This window comes from Aedes aegypti, chromosome 3 (genome assembly GCF_002204515.2).
Source record: "Aedes aegypti strain LVP_AGWG chromosome 3, AaegL5.0 Primary Assembly, whole genome shotgun sequence".
Lineage (NCBI taxonomy): Eukaryota > Metazoa > Arthropoda > Insecta > Diptera > Culicidae > Aedes > Aedes aegypti.
This window is the reverse complement of record NC_035109.1, coordinates 215,201,334-215,224,464: the sequence shown is the minus strand read 5'-3', so window position 1 is coordinate 215,224,464 and position 23,131 is coordinate 215,201,334. Positions and strand designations below refer to the sequence as shown.

At 38.8% G+C, this 23,131-nt stretch overlaps 1 protein-coding gene across 1 annotated transcript in view; it reads left to right on the top strand.

Moving 5' to 3' along the window:
• Positions 1–23,131, top strand: part of LOC5570038 (somatomedin-B and thrombospondin type-1 domain-containing protein) — a 337,056-nt gene that overhangs the window by 258,258 nt on the left and 55,667 nt on the right. The window contains exon 3 of the mRNA XM_021850117.1: positions 4,781–4,978. Within this exon, the coding sequence (XP_021705809.1) occupies positions 4,781–4,978 (198 nt within the window). The remainder of the gene's footprint in view (positions 1–4,780; positions 4,979–23,131) is intronic.

Here is a 23,131-nt window from a genome sequence, read left to right as displayed (position 1 = left end):
ATATTTCTGAAAAACTACACATAGATCTTTTGGAAATTTTCGACAAGAACAATTGGAAATATATAAGCGTTAATGACTATTTTAAATGTTTTTATTGCCACGTTTAATAGAGCTTGAGCCAGAAACACTAGGTCTGTGTTGGTAGCAAAGCTCAAAGCTTTGAGCCAACCCTTCTCCAAAACAGAAGCTAGGTAAAATACAGGACGCTTCGATGCTTTACTGGTTCCCCTATGGCTTGCTCAATTTTCACCACCTAATTAATTTCAATCTTGTCGATCCCTTGCGACGCCTATCCCACCTATTCATTTCATCATTTGTAAAAAAATCTTCTATAGACTCCCTTTTCCTTTGAGTCGCATGACCGATATAGCCATAACAAATAATATAAAAAACAATCACGGTCGATACCTTCTCTATATACGTATAAGTTCATTCCCTTAAAGTTTCAAGAAAATTGGACTTAACATAAATTTTTGGCGAACACTTTTTTCTGGTGCATATTTTTTCGAGTACAGGCCTAAATAAAAGTCTGTTGCAGAAAGTGGAACCGTATGCGAATTTCTTTTATCGTTATTCTTGATGGGACTGACTTTGTTCTTTTCGAAGAATACATATAGTATGCAGATTTTTGTTTGATTTCGGGTTTATACCTATAAAATTTGAATAGAAGCCGTAAAAACAAACGTTACCATCAATCCTGCGTTAGAACCCAGTGCCGTAGCGTGCGGTTGGCCAGGTTGGCACCCGCCAAGGGCGCTAGCATACAGGGGGCGCCAAAATGTGTGAAACACTTGGTATTTATTTTTAAGATATTAAATTAGGGAATATTGAATCATTGAATATTGAAAAAATCTTATCAGTAACAATTTCAAAAGAATTATTGGACATAATATAGAAAAATATGAAACAATTTCTGAAAAGTTTTTAACAAAATATGGAATAGGTATTTCAAAATATATTGTTGATACCTTGTATATATTTTAAAGCTTGAAGTTCAGATAATTACACCTAAATTAAGTTTGTTAATTAGAAGAAACAAAGATTTTTATTATTTAAATTTGTATGTATGGTACCCAGTACACACAAAGTCGTATACGATAGCGCATAAGAGTACAAATGTGGAGGCGATATACGTACATGCGCCATAAGGCTGCATGCAAAATGTACGTAATGTACGCCTCCACATTTGTACTCTTATATCCCTTCATATACGATGGTGTGTTTACTGGGTAGAAGTTAGACTATATGTTTCGATCACTAGAGTTATTTATTAACCCCTCTACTAGTAGCGCCAGTGTTTACCGCAACAAGAAAAATCAATTCGCGATAACTTTTTTGTTTCTTGATATTTTAGGACCATTTTTTCACAAATTCTAAAAAAAAATCTTCTATGATATTGATGATATTAATTTATTATTATGATCATTGGTCATCTGGATCGGGAGATTTTCCGAAATTCCTTGGGGGACCGACGCCTAGCCATAACGTTTATTTCTCAGGCTACAGAATTTCTGTCGTATTCGGATATTCACTCTTCGGAACAATACATGAATGACAGTAGGTTGTGAAAAAAAATTAAGCGATTTGATGCAGCCGTCGGTCCCCCAAGGAACATTGGAATATCTTCAAAAGTAGATCACCAATGTTTGGTATGGAAATGGATTCATAACCTAAAAGAGTGTTTTTTGTGAACTTGTAAAATAATGGTGCAAATATTGAGAAACAAAAATGGTATCACGATTTGAATATTCTTTTTCGTGATAAAAATTGAAGCTGTTGGTAGAGGGGTTTTAATTACAAGAAACACATTCCCGCCTACACTCTAAGCCTTGAAAAAGGTTGCAGAATCATGACCAAATTCGTAGAAAACAGTGTTACTCAATCCCAGGCTGGATCCTAAGAGAAATTTTCGTAGAAAAATGTACAAATTTGTCTAATGTCAAAATAAGTTTTAGTTAAAAGTAGTTTTATCTAAATTTTTCCTCTTTTTAGTAAAAAATCATCTTTCATGAAGTCACTGAAGGTCTTATTTCATAACTTGAAAATTCACCTTCAAGTCGCTTGCGCTACCTCTAAATCTTAATATTTTTGGATCATATTTGAGGTTTCCCTTTTCACGTGATTCAAATCCAGAAGAGCACACGAATTTTTGGGTTTGAGAACTTTCGAAATATAAGCCGCACCCTAATATGCATGAACGTAACATAATCCTGAGCGGGATCCACGAAACTCTGGGCAGAATTTCAACAGAAAATTGGTCAAGATTCTCTCAAAATCAAGGACAGGATTCTAAGCAAAGCTCTCGCTTCGTCATTATCGGTATTACATATAATTTCAAGTGTCATTCTGAAAAAATGTTGAGTAATTTTTGAATCTTTATTTGATTTTTTACTGCTCGAAAATTCCCACAGCAGACATAATTTTAGAATCTATAATACATTTTAATAACCTAAAGAATGTTCTATACAAGCTGAAACTCGTTTGGTGTTCCATAAAAGATTGTAGTAGAATGGTTGAATGTTACTTTTTACACCTCTTTGATATTTTTTATTAAGATTTGACCTGGCAGTGATTGAGATTTTTCCTGTTTATTTGGTGTTTTTTGTCATCGAAAGTATATATGGTTAACTTTCTTCTAATAGATCCGCGATTAACCTTCTCATCCACCTTGAAATTCAATTAAAAAGTTTTTATGAAAACTTTTAAAGTTTTTGTAAATACTTCCTTTTTATTTGGTATCTTACTGTGACAATGGATTTCTTTAAAGCATTGCATTTCACCATAATTTGAAAATTTTGCCTGAAACATCTAACCATATGAACTTTAAATTTTTTCGGAATTTTTCAGAGCATCTTTCAGATAACATTCAAAAGTTCTCAGAAAATTTTCATTGGACAAATAAAAGAATAATCATATTTTCTTGGCGGATTTTAGTCAATAGTGTAATGCGTTCTGAACCTAAGAAAATATTTTATCTAATTATGAAACTTTTGATGATTTTCATAAAAATTCTTGTAGAAATCGCTCAAAGTGTTACAAAAATAATTTTTGATGAGCTTTGATTTAGGGGCGCTAAAATGGAGGTTCGCCAAGGGCGCCATGATACCACGCTACGGCTCTGTTAGAACCCTCTTGTTTGGGCAATGTTTCCACAGTTGTGGGTAACTACCACATCCGTTTCTACGGATTGCCTCTAACTTCCTTCTTCATTGGAAAACTCCCAACTGTAGTGGTTACGTAAATCGTATATGTAGCTAGAATGCTGGCGGCATGAAGAGCAAGGAGCAAACACGAAAATATCATTCATGGCGCACCTGGCACAGGGACACAAAAAAGGCAGCCCCCCATTGGAAGGAAGGTGGCATTCACATATCAGGAGAACTATCGTGAACCGGGAGCTACTACTGAATTGAAAGGAAGTGGGTGTAAACCAACCAGACGAGACGAGATTTACAGCCCTGCAATTAAGGTTAATGAGGTGAGTTTTGCCTTCGTTTGTCGTCGACGTCATCGACATCGTCGTATTCGAATGCCACCGGAAGTTGTAGCTACTACATGTTTGGCATGATTCCGATGCTCTGAAACATCGAGCCTACCATGTGTATGTCCTAGGGGAGCATACACCTCTGAATTGGTGGGTAATACCTGGATGAGTAACTGAGCTCGCTTGCTGCAATAGAAGTAGAAAATTTTAATGAGAAACCGTAGAAGTAACGATTCTCATTGTCGTACGCCTAAAGCACACGATAATGTAAATCGTTCCAGGAATGTCTGCAAATGATTCTCGTCGACAATGTAATGAGTTTCTTGGTTCATGTATTCATACAATGTGTTACTTAAGTTTTATTTCTGCAATTTTGTCATCCTAGCGAGCAAAGTCCGGATGAAGGTGAACAAAAGCACATAATTTTCAATGCCATTTCATTGCTCGTTTGGATTCATCAAAAGTTAAGATTGGTACGGCATAATCATTAATAACATTTTATACCCTTCTCGGTTGTGAATTTGTTTTGATGGCAAGGATGTTTGGTGATTGTCTCATGTCTTCCAATGTACATCAAACAAAAGCATATCTTCTCTTTCTTCTTTCTGGCGAAACGTCCCAACTTGAACAGAGTATGCTTCTCAGCTTATTGTTCTTATGAGTGCTCCTACAGTTATTAACTTAAAGCTTCCTTTGCCAAACAATCATTCTTGCATGTGTATCTATATCAGGGCTTTCTTTAGCCGAGTGGTTTAAGTCCGCGGGTTTCTGGGTTCGATTTCCAGTCGGTCCAGGATCTCTTCGTAATGGAAGTTTCCTTGAATTTTGAGTCCCACTGTATTCATTATTCAACCGAAACACAGTGAACACATTTTTATCGAATAAATTTCAATTTTGGACAGAAAAATGCTTTTGAAGTTTCAAAAACGACGATGACTACGATGACGAATCCTTGAACGTTAATGAATGCTTGTTATCGGACTACTCAGCGTGTAGATAACACGCTGAGTAGTCCGGTAAAAAGCGTTCATGAACGTTGTACAACTTTGCTCGGGTTTTGCGTACTTTTCAAGGTGTATAAAATAACCTGTTTCCAACAAACATATGGCAAACCTAATCTTATGTTACATGCGTGATAAACCTAAAAATACAGATTTCGCAGCTCCTATAAATCACGCGAAACCACGCACGGAACAATTCATCATATTTATGAGTGATTGCACTCGACCATCCCAAATTCCTCCACTCGACGTCCAATATCCGGTGATATCTGTCTGTTTCGTTTCCATTTTGCAGTGATCGATTGCGTTGTCAGCGAGTGGGGCCAATGGAACGAGTGCGACACATCCTGTGGCCCCGGAATGACGTCCCGCAACCGAACTGTTCGACAAAAACCGCAAAACGGTGGCAAACACTGTCCTTCGCTGGTGCAGAAACGGGGCTGCCAAGGAACGGACTGCCATTCGACCAAGAACCGAGCGGCGTTGCTTCAGGGTAAGTTGAGATTAGTATGGGCACGGATTCAAAAATTCATTATCACGTTTACAGTCTCGGGCAAAAGTATCACTTCGAAGCGGTTTGGCTTTAATGCTCTCAATGTGATTTTTGGAAGTTAAATTTTTGTCTAGCATGAGCTCTAGATGCTTAATATTAATATTCATGTGATTAATTTATTGGCATTATTTTCCTCGTGACAACATGTCTACTTGAAGGTTTCAAATAAAGAGCTTTTGGTTTATGTGGAAATATTATAAGTTGAGTTTTGGAAGCATTAGGAAAAATCTTCCATTTTTGCAAGTATGAAGTAAAATATCCAAACTTTTTTGCAATCGATTACAGATGACACGCAGGCTTCTTCACTTGGCGGAGAGGCCTGTGTCAGTCGCAAACAAAGATTTTTGACATCCCTGAGGTAACTCAGGTAAGTCAGATGTGGAAATATTGTATAATATTGGTCCCAAAATGTTGCCTTGAGAAACACCAGCTCTTACAGGAAGAGTTTCATACTTGGAGTTCAGATAATCAATCTTAAGTAAAGCCAAACCTCTTTTTGCGCTCGCTTTTTTACGCTCCCTCTTTTTGCGCCCCCTCCATTTACGCTCCAAATTTCAACTTACGCTCCCTCTTTTTACGCTCGAAATTCCAAATAACGCTCCCTCTTTTAACGCTTCAAAAATTCCATTTACGCTCCTGCCTGATAACGACTTACGAGAACCAATTTAGTAGCATATTTTTGGAACGGGACCGATGAGTAGAAGCTGGAAATCTTTGTCTGATGCCATTTTGGAATCCAAGATGGCGACTTCCAGTTTGGGAAAATCACTTGAAACTCACTACATTTGAGAATTTGTGATACGGGACCGATGGGTAGATGATGGAAATCGATGTCCGACGTCATTATGAATCCGAGATGTCGACTTCCGGTCTGTGAAAATCACTTGAAACCCATGAAATATGGGTATTTTTGGTACGTGACCGATGCATAGATGTCGGAAATCGATATCTAACGCCATTTTGAATCCAAGATGGCGACTTCCAGGGTTTTAAACGATTTTCCCCGTTAAAACCAAACCGCAAGTCACCATCAAGGATTACAGAATGGCGTAAGACATCGATATCTGCCATATACTCTTCTGTCCCGTTCCAAAAATACCCATATTGCATGGGTTTCAAATGATTTTCACAAACCGGAAGTCGCTATCTTGGATTAAAAATGGCGTCGGACAACGATTTCCGTCATCTACTCATCCTCCCGTTCCAAAAATACTCATATTTCGTGGGTTTCAAGTTATTTTCACAAACCGGAAGTCGCCATCTTGGATTTCAATATGGCGTCAGACTATGGTTTACATCATCCCTATTGATACCCTTGAGAAGTACCACGGATAAACCCCACCTCTTCGCAAAAATTCTCGAGAAAAAATGAAAAGCTTTATTACGCCTTTGATTCTTTTTACGCTCCAATTCCAACTTACACTCCCTCCTTTTGCGCTCCCCCAGTTAGGGGCGTAAAAAAGGGTTTGGCTGTATAAGATTTGACAAATACCTTTGGATTATTCTAACAGTGGTACTTTGGTTATTGTTTCTCTAGCACTGTGTAATCCTTCCTCTTCCGACGACCATAAAGACGTTGCTGGCGCTGTTATTAACTTTATAACACTGTTCGACAAAAAAAAGTCGATCTGAATGCACAGAGACCGGACAACCCGGGCTTGAAAGTATAAAAATAAACAAAAATAATGGCGTTTTCAGAATGTTCGTGTCTGCCCCAGGTCATTTTTAAAATATACTTGAACTTTTTGCATTTTTCATTTAAAAATCTAATCTAATCAATAAACCGACACAGTGTTTTATATTCAGGACAGCGGAATTCATGTGCCATATAATGTTTAAAACGTTAAGTCCAATATGAAGAGTTGTAATAAGATTTGCAGGAAGCCCTCCCCCTTTTTTTTGCACCCTCCCCATTTTTAAAGTATCGCAAATGATGGAATATTTGATATACAGGGGGTTGTCAAAATAACTGGGACAGGCAAAAATTGGGCCAACTTTGGAATGCTGTAACTTTGACAAAAATTGACCGATTTCAATTCCTTAAGAAGTAATGGACGGGTCAACTAATCTAGTTTTGAGGTGAATCCAAGGAGATGAACTATGACCACCGGATACCGGTGATAATCCGGATTTCCGGAAGCATGTCTTATGCAATAAAATTATGATATGTTTTTAGCAAAGGTCTCGGCTAAAAATTTAAAATTTTACTACACATGAAGATAGAAGATCAAATTCTAAAGCGATTGGTGCGCCAAGTATTAAGATCGATCCGGAAACAACCAAGATATGGCCATTTCCCCGGAATCGGTGCCGGTAGTGGATCCGAATTGGGATCAAACAATTTATTCACTCAAAATATGTCGCGCAATATTGCTTTCTCCCTAGCTTATCATAAAATACCCTATTATAAATTGAGAAAGAGTCTTGTACAGATTTGGCCACTCATGGCACCGCCAAGTGCCCCGGGGGAACCTTGCATAGGTGACATTTCGATTTCGACACCAAAGCATATCATGCGACGGCTCATTCTTCATGTCTTGTCGTAAATAGGGCAACTGTAGACTCAAAACGGATAGTTGACTACAGTGACTACTTCCGGGACCACCGGATGTTCCAGAGGGAACCTGTAATTAGGGACAATTGAAATTGAACTCCAATACATATCGTGCGATGGTTCATTTTTCATGTCTTGTGCTAAATAGGGCTATTGTAGACCTTAAGTGGATATTTGACTACAGTGGCCACTGTTGTGACCACCGGATATCCCTGAGGGAGGCTGTGATGTCCCCAATGACAGATTCCTCCGGGAAATTCCGGTGGTCTTAAAAGTGGCCACTGTAGTCAAATATCCACTTAAGGTCTACAATAGCCCTATTTAGCACGAGACATAAAAAATGAACCGTCGCACGATATGTATTGGAGTTCAATTTCAATTTTCCCTAATTACAGGTTTTCTCTGGAACATCCGGTGGTCTCAAAAGTGGCCACAATATTTAAATATACACATTGAGTCTACAGTTGCCCTATTTACGACAAGACATGAAGAACGAACTGTCGCATGATATGTTTTGGTGTAAAAATCGAAATGTCCCCAATGATAGGTTCCTTACACACTTAGATTTTTTCTCGTTGTTCGGTAATTTATTTTACCGGAAACGTACGGTAAATAAATATTTTACTGATGTTTCGGTATTACGGACGAGATTTACCGAACAACCTTAAAAAAATTAAAATATCGAAACAAATTTTACCGAAATCGTCGTTTTATGTATCGAAAAACGGTAAATCGTTTAGAGTCGCCGTAGACTGTAATTTTTTACCGTACTTCAGTTCATAGTGCTACAATGCTTTACCGAACGAATGGTAACTTGAAATGTCTGAGGCCGCCATATTTGTTTCGAAGTGCTTGTCAACACGATTTTATTGCATCCGATACGTTTTCTGTTTTTGAGGCCGTGAACACTGTTTTTGAAAAAAAAAACTACAGCAGTAGGGGATGAGCGTCTGGTACTTCTTTTCCGTAAGTACAACCTGAGTGTTCCTTCTTCTTCTTCTTTCTGGCGTTACGTCCCAACTGGGACAAAGCCTGCTTCTCAGATTAGTGTTCTTATGAGCACTTCCACAGTTATTAACTGAGAGCTTTCTTTGCCGATTGACCATTTTTGCATGTGTATATCGTGTGGCAGGTACGAAGATACTCTATGCCCTGGGAATCGAGAAAATTTCCTTTACGAAAAGATCCTCGACCAGCGAGATTCGAACCCACGACCCTCAGCATGGTCATGCTGAATAGCTGCGCGTTTACCGCTACGGCTATCTGGGCCCCTGAGTGTTCCTATTAAAAGCTAATTTTTAACTTGTAATAAAATGTTTTCGTTGTAGTATCACCGATTTTGTTCGTGAGCGGTGAACAGCTGCAAATGAACCAGGATTGTTTTCTTATAGGTTAAGCGCGCGTTCGAGTTGTTGGTGATGTTTCTGATGGTGTTCAAAGTCCCACCTTCACCAACAAACATGCAGTTACGTACTTCTCAAACATGTCTTATCGATTAAAAAATGGAAACACTAAATAAATCGATTAATTTGATATCAAGATAAGATTCATTGTTTATTTTAGATCATCTTATTCTATTCCGACTGCCTGCTGTTACGAACAATGCGTTCGGTAACTTATTGAACAATTCGCTCGGTAATAATTCACGAACATATTGTAATTTTTTGACAGCTGCCTTTTGGTTTTAATTACAGACTGTTCGGTAATTCTTAACATTACCGAGCGCTCAGCGGTTTATATTTCGGTAAAAATATTACCGGAGTCGGTGATATTTTCGAAGTGTGAAGGGAACTATAGGAGATCCCCATTCTAGTTAAATATCCATTTTCGGTCTAAAGTTGATCTATTCATGACTAGACATAAAGAATGAGCCGTTGCACGATGAGTATTGGAGCTCAATTCCAATTGTCCCCAATCATAGGTTCCCTAGGAGACACCCGGTGCTCCCAAAAGCGGCCAATTCAAATAAATTCCCATTCTGAGTCTACACTTCTTCTTCTTTCTGGCGTTACGTCCCCACTGGGACAAAGCCTGCTTCTCAGCTTAGTGTTCTTATGAGCACTTCCACAGTTATTAACTGAGAGCTTACTATGCCAATGACCATTTTTGCATGCGTATATCGTGTGGCAGGTACGAAGATACTCTATGCCCTGGGAAGTCGAGAAAATTTCCAACCCGAAAAGATCCTCGACCGGTGGGATTCGAACCCACGACCCTCAGCTTGGTCTTGCTGAATAGCTGCGCGTTTACCGCTACGGCTATCTGGGCCCCTTCGTAAATAAAGTCTACAGTTACTTTATTTACGACAAGGCATGAAGAAAGAGCCGTCGCATGATATGTTTTGGTGTAAGAACAGAAATGTCCCCAATGACAGGTTCCTCCGGGAAATTCCGGTGGTCCCAAAAGTGGCCACTGTAGTCAATTATCCATTTTAAGTCTACATTAGCCCTATTTAGCACGAGACATGAAAAATGAACCGTCGCACGATATGTATTGGAGTTCAATTTCAATTGTCCCTAATTACAGGTTCCCTCGGGGACATCCGGTGGTCCTGGAAGTAGTCACTGTAGTCAACTATCCGTTTTGAGTCTACAGTTGCCCTATTTACGACAAGACATGAAGAATGAGCCGTCGCATGATATGCTTTGGTGTCGAAATCGAAATGTCCCCTATGCAAGGTTCCCCCGGGGCACTTGGCGGCGCCATGAGTGGCCAAATCTGTACAAGACTCTTTCTCAATTTATAAAAGGGTATTTTATGATAAGCTAGGGAGAAAACAATATTGCGCGACATATTTTGAGTGAATAAATTGTTTGATCCCAATTCGGATCCACTACCGGCACCGATTCCGGGGAAATGGCCATATCTTGGTTATTTCTGGATCGATCTTAATACTTGGCGCACCAATCGCTTCAGAATTTGATCTTCTATCTTCATGTGTAATAAAATTTTGAATTTTTAGCCGAGACCTTTGCTAAAAACATGTCATAATTTTACTGCATAAGACATGCTTCCGGAAATCCGGATTATCACCGGTATCCGGTGGTCATAGTTCATCTCCGTGGATTCACCTCAAAACTAGATTAGTTGACCCGCCCATTATTTCTTAAAGAATTGAAATCGGTCAATTTTTGTCAAAGTTACAACATTCCAAAGTTGGCCCAATTTTTGCCTGTCCCACTTATTTTGACAACCCCCTGTATATCAAATATTCCATCATTTGCGATACTTTAAAAATGGGGAGGGTGCAAAGAAGGGGGGAGGGCTTCCTGCAAATCTTATTACAACTCTTCATATTGGACTTAACGTTTAAAACATTATATGGTACATGAATTCCGCTGTCCTGAATATAAAACACTGTGTCGGTTTATTGATCAGATTAGATTTTTAAATAAAAAATGCAAAAAGTTCAAGTATATTTTAAAAATGACCTGGGGCAGACACGTACATTCTGAAAACGCCATTATTTTTGTTTATTTTTATACTGTCAAGCCCGGGTTGTCCGGTCTCTGTGCATTCAGATCGACTTTTTTTGTCGAACAGTGTAATGTTGGGAGTTCTTCAAAGTGTATATTGAAGATAGAAAGCTACTTCCAAGTTTCATTTGTTGGTTTCTTGTGTAATATAGATTATTCTGGTCAATCTTGGAGTCTCAACTACGAATTGTACCGTCATCAATGCTCATGCTCATACTTTAAAATAGAACAAATCATAAATTTTATGAGAGAGGACATGGAAGCTAATCACATAATTTTATCATGAGGTCATCGAATTCCACATCTCTGTGATGACAGCACTGATGGGAGATATTCTTTGCAGTCCTTGTCTCGAACATTCGTCCATATCAAACGATAGGAAAGATTCACATCTGGAACGCTTGGAACTTAGTTTAGACATATTTTAGCTTTATTTACTTAGTTTGAAGAATTGTGATACGCCTCTTAAAGATCTCGTTGCTCGCACGGGGTTTTATCAACCATCTTCGGCTGGGCCTTGGGTTGCCTATTTTCGGTGCGAAAATAAGATTTTGAATGTGCTCTCGATCTCTAGAGAGCTAACGCGTAAATGTCCTGGGACAGTTATTCACCAAGTGAAGCAATCCAAGCTACGTGTAACTGCCCCTAGTCACAAAGTAGCGAATGAGATTGCTCAGCATAAGGCTTTTACTGTGGAATATTATGTGTATATTTTGGCCAGAGAGGTTGAGGTGGAAGGGAAAATCATCGACGCGAGTCTGACATGCGAAGACATTAAGACTGGCAAAGGCGTTTTTGAGAACCGGTCGATTCCTGATGTGGCTATGGGCCGATGCACGAGTTCACTAATTTGACGTTTGAGCGATGCCGAATTCACTCGTTGTAATGGTCACGTAAATAACACGGTACCGCTCAAACGTCAGATAGTGAACACGTGCATCGGTCCATACTGGATTGTAAACAATTACAATCAGTTTCCATGGAAGTAAATAAGAAAGTGTTTTCGCCGTCAGCCTCGTTTCGTGTAACTTTCCCTGGTTCCGTTCTCCCGAAATTTGTTTGCATTGATAGTGTTTTTACCCAGTGCGCCTTTACGTGCCGAAGGTATTCAATTGTACCAACTGCAAACAGCTTGGTCATAGTGCTAGCTTTTGCGACAAATGCAACCAAGCTCATTTGAAAGATGCTTGCACACAGGAAGCTGAAAAATGCAGCTACTGTCGTGAGGATCTTCACGACTTGCAGAAGTGCCCGGCATACAAAAGGCGCATTCGAAATGAGAGTCGCTCCATTGTGAAGTGCTCCAAGAAGACATCCCAGTTGGTAACTCTTTTCAATAGTTGTCTTCCGATGAAGCGAACGACGACGAAACCGATGGGGGAGATTCTTCGAAGGTACACGCACCCGGAAAAAGGAAGTCTCCATCTTCTCCAGGGCTGCGCCGTAAGGTAATGAAATCCACCCTCAAAGGTTTGCCTAATCCCAAAGGAAGTGGGGCAAATTTGAAAATACCGAAAAACCAGGTCTTTGATGCTTCCGTCTCGTGTTGCGGCAAAGATCTGCCACCCCTGCCTCCACCGACTAAATACACTTCGAAAAGAAGCTCTAGACAAGATAGCAAAAAAAGCTACTGAAGTCCCTCGCTCTTCCTTGAAAACCCTCCGGGCTAAGCGAGGACTTATAAATTTTACGGTCTTGTGGATCGCATATGTAATGTTCTCGGAGTTTTAGACTCATTCAGAGGCATACTCGACTTTTTTCTCCCCGCAATAAAAGAATATCCCAGGGAATTGACTATCTCGTGGCCCCTCCTTGCTTTGATCATATCTTTCGATGGCTAATTCATCAAGTGAGGTATAAGATATGATCACTGTGCTACAGTGGAACTGTCATAGTCTAAAACCTAAATTAGACACATTTAAGTTTTTGCTTCACAATTCCGATTGTGATATATTTGCATTCTGTGAAACATGGCTTTCTCCTGAAGATGATTTTAACTTCTTTTTTTAACATTATACACCAGGATCGGGGTGTGCTTTTAGGGATCAAAAAGTGCCATTCATTCTACAGAATACCCATCCCGACTCATCCAGGCATAGAAATCGTTACTTGCCAAATAAACGTAAAGGGTAAAGATCATTGCGTAGCTTCTGTTTATATTCCTCCAAGAGTTTCAATAAACCGCCGTCATCTCTGGAATGCAGTCTCCATGCTCTCATCCCCAGTTCTAATACTGGGTGACATGAACTCACATGGTACTGGACGGGGCGAATTTTATGACGATTATAGGAGCGGCTATTTTCTATGACTTATGCGACGATTTCAACTTGAACATTTTGAACACAGGTGAACTGCCGTGAATCGCAAGTCAGTCCGATCTGCATTTTCGTCAAAATTGAGTTTTGTTCAGTTTGCAACATAACTTCTAATGAACTTTTAACTGCACTTATGAGACAACATGATTTGTTCAGAAAAAATAGAAAAAAAACACCAAGTCAAATTGTCCCATAGTGAAAAGTAACCGCATATCAGTCCCATTACAGATTTTCGGACCATGTAACACAAAATTGAATCGTATTTTTAATATATTTGAGCGGTTCCACGCGAAATCGTCCATAAAATGCTGAAATCTACATGTACCATTCCGATTTGGATGAAACTGGGCAGATGTATTAAGTATATGAGACGAAAATTTTCTCATATAATTGGGGATCGTTTAGAATCGAGAGTAACTTCTGATAAGGGCGTATGTATTTTTGGCACCACCATTTAAAAAAAAATGTACCTCGGAAACCGTTTGTTATAGAGAAATAGTGTCTGAGGAGGGATGGTAGACAATCAAATAGGCTTTGTAAAAAAAAATATACACTGAAAAAAAAAATACCTTTATTTTCATGAAAAAATTGAAAATAAACCTTAAAACACAAACTGCAAAAAATAGGTATCTTCGATTGGTGCAACTTTTGGTGCATTTCTGAAAATTCAATTTCTGGCCGTAGAAAAGACGTTTTGATGCTGTAGTATGATTCTTCATCCAAAAACAATTCAAAATGCTGATCTTCCTAAAACTAGCCGTTTTCTAGATATTTAGGATTCAATTATATTAATATCATAAAACTTAAGAAAATACGCCCGTTTCATAAGTTACTCCAGATGCTCCACCAACAATGTTACGTTTATCTCTTTCCACATTAATATCCCAGGGGCAGTTTCAACATGGTGCAATTTAAAATAAAAAAGTTTTTCTAAGGGCAACTTTTGGTGTATTTTTGAAAATTCAATTTCTGGTTATCGAAAAGGCGTTTTGATGCTGCAATATGATTTTTTATCCAAAAACAATTCAAAATTCTAATAGAGTAGTGTTTGATCCTTCGACCTTGACGCTTGCTCCTGCGGGGGCGAGCGATGAGGGCAGGATCAAACATGTCGCGCGTCGGTAGTGAAGCAGTGAAAAAGTGATCGGTTCGTTAGTAGTGTTTGATCCTTCGACCTTGACGCTTGCTCCTGCGGGGGCGAGCGATGAGGGCAGGATCAAACATGTCGCGCGTTGGTTGCTAGGAGTGAAAAAGTGCGCGGTCCGTTAGTAGTGTTTGATCCTTCGACCTTGACGCTTGCTCCTGCGGGGGCGAGCGATGAGGGCAGGATCAAACATGTCGCGCGTCGGTAGTGAAGCAGTGAAAAAGTGATCGGTTCGTTAGTAGTGTTTGATCCTTCGACCTTGACGCTTGCTCCTGCGGGGGCGAGCGATGAGGGCAGGATCAAACATGTCGCGCGTTGGTTGCTAGGAGTGAAAAAGTGCGCGGTCCGTTAGTAGTGTTTGATCCTTCGACCTTGACGCTTGCTCCTGCGGGGGCGAGCGATGAGGGCAGGATCAAACATGTCGCGCGTCGGTAGTGAAGCAGTGAAAAAGTGATCGGTTCGTTAGTAGTGTTTGATCCTTCGACCTTGACGCTTGCTCCTGCGGGGGTGAGCAATGAGGGCAGGATCAAACATGTCGCGCGTCGGTTGCTAGGAGTGAAAAAGTGATTGGTTCGTTAGAAGTGTTTGATCCTTCGACCTTGACGCTTGCTCCTGCGGGGGCGAGCGATGAGGACAGGATCAAATATGTGGCGCGTCGGACGAGTAAAGTGAAAAAGTGCCGCGTTCGATTAGTCCTTATATGTATATATGATTTTTCAACAAACTATGAATGGTTCGTCACTGTGAGTGTCGACATAAACTCTGATTCATGAATTATTAATATTTAACTTTTTTTTTTTCAAAACACCCCTTTCTTTTTACCTTTATTTTTGTAATTAAAAAAAACTTTGAATGGTTCGACACTACAAGTGTAGACTTCCGAAAGGTTCACTTTATTCAACAAACTTTGGATGGTTCGTCACTGTAAGTGTCGGCATAAGAATAGGAGTGTTAGGAATGTAACATTTAGGTATTTGTTCAACAAACTTTGAATGGTTCGTCACCTCAAGTGTCGGCATAATCATGTTTATATCTCACAAATAATTATTTATCATGGTCTAATCGCTTATCAAAGTGAATCCTGTGACCCAACGACCCTCCCCATTAACAAATATCCCTCCCAGTAACCTTTGTGGAGATGCAGAGGCAAACACGGTCTCCAAATAGCAAAGGTTACACACTAACATTCCTTCCCTCAATCCCACCTGACTGCAAGGACGTGGCCGGCGCCGTTATTGACCCTGTATAAATAGAGGCACTGAATTATGCACACTGAAGAAGATTATGGCCAATCCCAGTCAAACTTCTAGTTGATTCTTTGTGCATTTTCACTGACTTCGGTCAATCACGGAATAGCAACCATTGATATGTGTAGTCAGTCTAAGCTAAGCTAAGCTAAGCTAAGCTAAAAACAATTCAAAATTCTAATATCAATGATCTTCCTATAAGTTACCGCTTCAAGATATTTGGGATTGAATTATCTTAATATCATAAAACTTAATAAAATACGCCCGTTTCTAACATTATTCCAGATGCTCCATCAACAATGTTACGTTAATCTCTTCCCACATTAATATCCCATCTACTTTTTCTTTGACATTTAGACAGTTGGATGAACTCTTCGAAAGATACAGGATGATTGTTGGAATATTGTTGAGAATTAATATAAGTATTGCCACAGACAAACAGACGTAACACTGGATAAATTTCCATCGCCCACGAATTTAACGATCAGTTTAAAATACAACAGTTGTCAAGTTCACAACCAGAGGCGCGCGCGTCGCTTTCCGTCGTGTTTGACATTTCACACTACCGCCACCTGTTGGACATGTGGCATAAAAAGTTATTTCGTTCAATAAGCTCACTAGATGGTGGTAGTATTTGTGGTCGGGAGAATTTTGTGAAAAATGTTCTAGGTGTTACTTCTGTTTGTCTGTGGTATTACGATGGAAGATGATAATATGAATGATGTTAAGGAGGGGAAGAAGGAAAAACGCCTTTAAACTTCTTAACCTTATTTATTTATTCTCACGATTATTGTACATAATTTTAATATTTTTATTTGTTTCAATATATATTGGTATAGAACAGATATTAAATGTCAACTTATTTGATTATGTTTTTACTTTTCTATAAACATTATAATAGCTTACTGCTTCATCACTTGAATACAGTTTTGCTGCGATTTTGTTTTCGGAAATGGATACAAAGCAATGGAATTTCTGTGTTCCTGGAATTAGCTTTGCTTGTTGATGTATGTTACTTAGTTCTTCTGATCCTTGTTCGTAATCTTCCTGTGACACAAAACAAAATGACAATTTTGTCAGGTATTCTTCTCTCCGCTTACTAGCCCACTCATACAAAGCTCTTGCATTAGTGATTGGATGCTCATGCTGTCTTGCCAGACTAGCTCTAGTAGCCATCCTTTTCAATGTGCCACCAATGGCATCACATGGCCCTTTACCATGTGCAGTGGCAAAAAAATGCCATTCTACGTCAATATCGTACTTTGATTTAAATTGACATAAGGTCGCAAAATTTTTTTTATTTTTATATTGGGATGCAGCCCCATCTGACATAAATATCATTCGTTTGATATGCATTCGTTGTTTCAAAAATGTTATTAGTTTAGATATAAAAACATGCACTGCTACTGTTCACGCCAACGTGAACTATGTGTGAAAAGCTACCTATTTTATGACGATCAACCAATTGAGCCCACTGTGTAGAAAGACGTCCACTGCGTGCCACAGAAGTAGACCGCAATCCAAATGCACAGATATGGGAAACAATCACTTTCTTACTCTCCATGAATTCCACACTTATTCGTAACACAAGATCACTAGCCATGTCTGTAGAGCCAGACAGCATTGTTGGAACAATACAGCTACGTCTAGCCAGTCGTATCAAACGATATACGAGGCAGAGTAGTGTATTTCTGAATACTTTATCAACCCCCCCCCCCTTTTTCCGACAGTATCTACAACGCCATCAACGGCAGTAGAATAAGATCAGTATTATAGTTGATCGCCGGCACGAATAGATCGTCTTCTAAAACTATCTGCGCTCCGCGCGCGTTTACGCATCCTTCGCGCTTTAACCCACAGACCGGTGATGGGTGTAGTGTTTAAGTTATTAGGACAATCATGTGTGTACAAAGTGTATATAAGTAATTAGTAGCAATAAATGTGCATATTGTTTATTAAACACTTTCTTTCCCTACATCTACGCCCACGGGTCCGAGTTTACTGTTGAATCTATTCTCGGCGTTAACAGCTACTGCTTTCTCTAATTTTTCACTTAAATATTACATAAATTCATTCACTGGTTTTACTAATGCTTCCAAATCGCATCTATCGGTAGAAATCCACGGTTGAAAACTAATTTCACTCAAATTGCGTTTTTCTAGTTCATCTAAAAACCATTTTTCAAAATCATCTAATTTTGGACAGTTATTGCATTCACGAAGAAAGCAATATTTTGATCTGGTTGATAAGCTACATACAATTTTTTCTATGTAATTATCGTATTCAAAGTTCAACGAATATTTCTTCAGGCTGTGAAGCATTAAATTCAAATTTTCGTGAAATGTGCAAACGCACACGTTATGTGAACCAGAGGTACTCAATAATTTACAATTTTTGGATCTGAGGGATGCAAACGAACTAAATCCAATTTTTGAATTAGGATTGATTTCAATAAATCTGAAGTAAGTTTCTCGCAGTGTCATCATTAATAATCTTTTTTGGATACAATGACGCTTATCATCCTTTACCATGGAAACAAAGTCTCTTTCGCCGGGTAATGATCGGCTGACATCATCGTCGTTAAAGTATTGAAGAACTTTATGTTTGACTTCATTATTCAAACTTTGTCCACATTTGCTATCTGGTGTAGACAATACTCCTTTTTGTTCAGCCAATTTTTTGGCTTCCATCGCCATGTACTTGTTGATGCCAAACTCTGTAACCATTTTTTGGACAGACCACGACTTCGGCAAAACTGTCAAAATACGGAACTTCTCGGGCCTTCTTGTCTCAGCGTCGGAAAATTTTTCCTTCAGTTGGTTGATCATCTCGTCATAATCCTTGGATTTTTGTTCGCGGACTGCTGCCTCATCTTCTTCCTCAGGAAAGTTGAAAATGCTTCTTCGCATACCGTTTGTGATTTCCTTGAATTTTTGTTGGGGGTAACTGATCTGTTCGAGTTTTTTCAACGAAACCTGTGACACGCTGATACCAGGAATTCCCATGTTGAAGAGCTCGATGTTATGAATTCTGGAGTAGTCTGGTACATCACTGTTATCGAGCTTGCTGATGGTATCTCCTCTAAACCATCCTGTGATGGTAACGGTTGATTTACATTCGACGTTGCAGGTTGGTCCTCACGATTGTTGATTTGCGGATTAAAACGATACACAGACACACGGCATGAGCCGCAAATCTTCAACGACGTATTAAGAGGAACTTCATATTGCATGGCAACTAGTTTTTGAATCATTTCTTCGGTTAAAAAACGTTTCGATGATGATTTGTTACTCTTCGGGGACGGTCTACAGCACTTGTACACTTTTGTGAGATCCATTTTGCTCTAATATTGAACGATAACTGTTTATCTGTTTAACTGTTAATCTCTTCTATATGCTATAACTAGGTACCTAGTGAATATTTGTAAATTTGTACGGTCATGATTTGCCAGCATGGCCAGGTATACGCTTGTACGGGTAAGCAATATGGGAGGTACTTCGAGTAAGAGAAAATTGAGAGTGAGTAGATAGAAAAGTTCGATAGAATCCGCTATAAAAGGCACGGAACGATCAGGCTCTGGGCATTCTTGTGTAGATTGTCGTCGAGATGTGACGTACGGTCACGACACCTAGATAATTATAAATCGTAGAATAAGTGCGCTGAAGACACCAACAAGATTTGATGCAGGATCGCACTTTTATTTACATTCTCGCACTTATGAAAACTGACTGCGCAGTCCAGTGGTGAACGAAATACCCAATAATGTGGGAAGAGATTAACGTAACATTGTTGATGGAGCATCTGGAATAATGTTAGAAACGGGCGTATTTTCTTAAGTTTTATGATATTAATATAATTCAATCCCAAATATCTTGAAGCGGTTACTTATAGGAAGATCATTGATATTAGAATTTTGAATTGTTTTTGGATAAAAAATCATATTGCAGCATCAAAACGCCTTTTCTATAACCAGAAATTGAATTTTCAGAAATACACCAAAAGTTGCCCTTGGAAAAACTTTTTTATTTTGAATTGCACCATGTTGAAACTGCCCTTAAAACATGGGATATTAATGTGGAAAGAGATAAACGTAACATTGTTGGTGGAGCATCTGGAGTAACTTATGAAACGAGCGTATTTTCTTATGTTTTATGATATTAATATAATTGAATCCTAAATATCTAGAAAACGGCTAGTTTTAGGAAGATCAGCATTTTGAATTGTTTTTGGATGAAGAATCATACTACAGCATCAAAACGTCTTTTCGACGGCCAGAAATTGAATTTTCAGAAATGCACCAAAAGTTGCTCTTAGAAAAACTTTTTTATTTTAGATTGCATCATGTTGAAACTGTGCTTAAAACATCTGGTTTTACATTGAAATTTTACAGAAACAAATTGAAAAAAATCGAAGATACCTATTTTTTGCAATTTGTGTTTTAAGGTTTAATTTTGATTTTTTCATGAAAATAAAAGTATTTTTTTCAGTGTATATTTTTTTACAAAGCCTATTTGATTGTCTACCATCCCTCCTCAGACACTTTTTCTCTTTACCAAACGGTTTCCGAGGTACATTTTTTTTTAAATGGTGATGCTAAAAATACTTACGCCCTTATCAGAAGTAACTCTTGATTTCAAATGGTCTCTCCACCTTTGGAAAAAACTTATTCTATTATATCGAAACTATGGGCAAAATTCCATTTGAATCCAAGGTAGTCGAGTTTCATCGTTTACCGATTTGGCGTGGAACCGGTCATTTGTATTTTTCTCGGAAAGCTCTCGTAGTGAAAAGCAATTTCTGAAAGTTTCATTGAGATTGGTACCGTTTGTCTCAAATTCCGAACAAACTCATATTCCGAACACTCGGTTTTTGTATGGCGATGTGGTTGAAATGTTTCGCTTAAATATGTCATTAAATTACAAGAAAATGGAAATCAATTGCTATTCAATTTTAATGTCTTCCAATCTATTTTATACCTCTGGAGTAGTTTGGGACCAGTAAAACAAGCTCAGATAAATTTATTTGTGAAATTATTCATTTGAATGCTATTTATTCGTGCTGTTCGGAATTTGAATCAAGTTGTTCGGAATATGAGACAGAATGAACACAGTATTCGGCATTTGAATCAAAATGTTGTTCCATACTTCAACGTAAAAACAATACTAAATAAGCTAAAATAAACAATTTTATCGTCAAACCGAACAACTAACAGTTAGACTTAGCGAATACATTGAAATTTTCACAAATATCAGCTAACTAATGCCTATCAGATGCAGTTGAAGTCACTGTTGGCCTTAAGTGCTCGGAATATGAGTCAAAACGGTACATGTTCCAATCTGCTGGAATTTTTGATTATTTGTATGAAAAACGAGTTTGAAAACTTCACATCCCATTTTCTCAATGCCTACTTTTTACAGATGGGACTGACTTGCGATTCACGGCAGTGAAGTGACACGTATTTCATCCGACGGCAAAGAAAGCCGCCTCGACCTGTCTTTGGGTTCATGTTCACTATCATTCGATTGCATGTAAAGTATACTAACCTCTATCAGAAATAATTGTGAGAGGTCAGAACAGTCTACTCAGGTTCCTTTCAACCTCACTAGGAATATCGATTGGCAAAAATTTGCATCAGCGGTAACTTTTGGAATCGAAACACTCCCACCGTTGAATGAGTATCGATTCCTGACAGAATTGTTTTATAAAAGTGCATTAGAATCCCAAAAACAACAAGTTCCAAGTGCATCTTTCAAAAGACGACCAGCCACACCTGGTTGGGATGATGAATGCACTCAGTTGTATCAAGAAAAATCTAATGCCTTTAAAGCTTTTCGTTGATATGGTACCTCAGAACTTTATTTAGAGTACTCGAAGCTCGAAAGAAAGCTGAAGAATCTAATCAAAACGAAGAAACGTAGTTATTGGCGGCGTTTCGTTGATGGCCTCTCGCGAGAAATTTCAATGTCGACGCTTTGGAGAGTGGCTCGCAACATGCGAAACCGCTCATCTTCAAATGAGAGTGATGAATACTCCAACCGATGGATATTCAACTTCGCAAAAAAGGTCTGTCCAAACTCAGTTCCAGCTCATCCGCCTTTTTGGGAAACTCCAAGAGACGATTCTTTGGACAGACCATTCACTATGCTGGAATTTTCTATGGCTCTTCTTTCATCAAACAACTCCTCTCCGGGACGTGATATGATTAAGTACAATCTTCTTGAAAATCTCCCCGATGTCGCTAAAAGACGGTTACCTGTTCAACTCATTCATGGAACACAACATTGTTCCACCTGGATGGAGACAGGTCAAATTAATAGCTATTCAAAAGCCTTGGAAATCAGTGTCTGGTCACAATTCATACCGCCCGATTGCTACACAGTTCGAACGAAACGTGTAAATTTCTGAGACATATAATGCACATAATTGGAGCGTGGAATATCATGGATATTTACATGATATGTCATGTAAACTTCAATTATATGTCATGTAATCTAGCAGGATTATGAGTGGTTACATGACATATAACACATTTTTACATGATTTCAAACTGAAATTTACATGACGTCATGTTTACATCGCATAAATGAAGTTTACATGACGTGTAATCTTCATTATTTTTAACTGTGTATGTTATCATGTTTAAGGAAATTGTTAGAAAAAATGATCCTATCGCGACTCGACCACTGGGTCGAATCAAACAATATGCTTTCCAGTACTCAATTTGGCTTTCGCAAGGGCCCGGATAGCCGTAGTGGTAAACGCGCAGCTATTCAGCATGACCATGCTGAGGGTCGTGGGTTCGAATCCCACTGGTCGAGGATCTTTTCGTAAAGGAAATTTTCTCGATTCCCAGGGCATAGAGTATCATCGTACCTGCCACACGATATACACATGCAAAAATGGTCAATCGGTAAAGAAAGCTCTCAGTTAATAACTGTGGAAGTGCTCATAAGAACACTAATCTGAGAAGCAGGCTTTGTCCCAGTTGGGACGTAACGCCAGAAAGAAGAAGAAGAAGGGCAAATGAACAAACGATTGTCTAGCGTTGCTTTCATCAGATATTCAACTAGCCTTTGCTGACAAGGAGCAATTGGCTTCGGTTTTCTTGGATATTAAGGGCGCTTTTGATTCAGTTTTCATAGAAATATTGACAGAAAACTTGCACAATAGTGGACTTCCTGGAACATTGAATAATTTCTTGTACAATCTGTTGTCAGAAAAACACATGAGCTTCACTCTCGGTCAACTGACAACTTCTAGAATAAGCTATATAGGCCTTCCCCAAGGCTCATGTCTAAGTCCCTTACTTTATAATTTTTATGTTGAAGATATTGACAACTGTTTGGAAGAACCATGC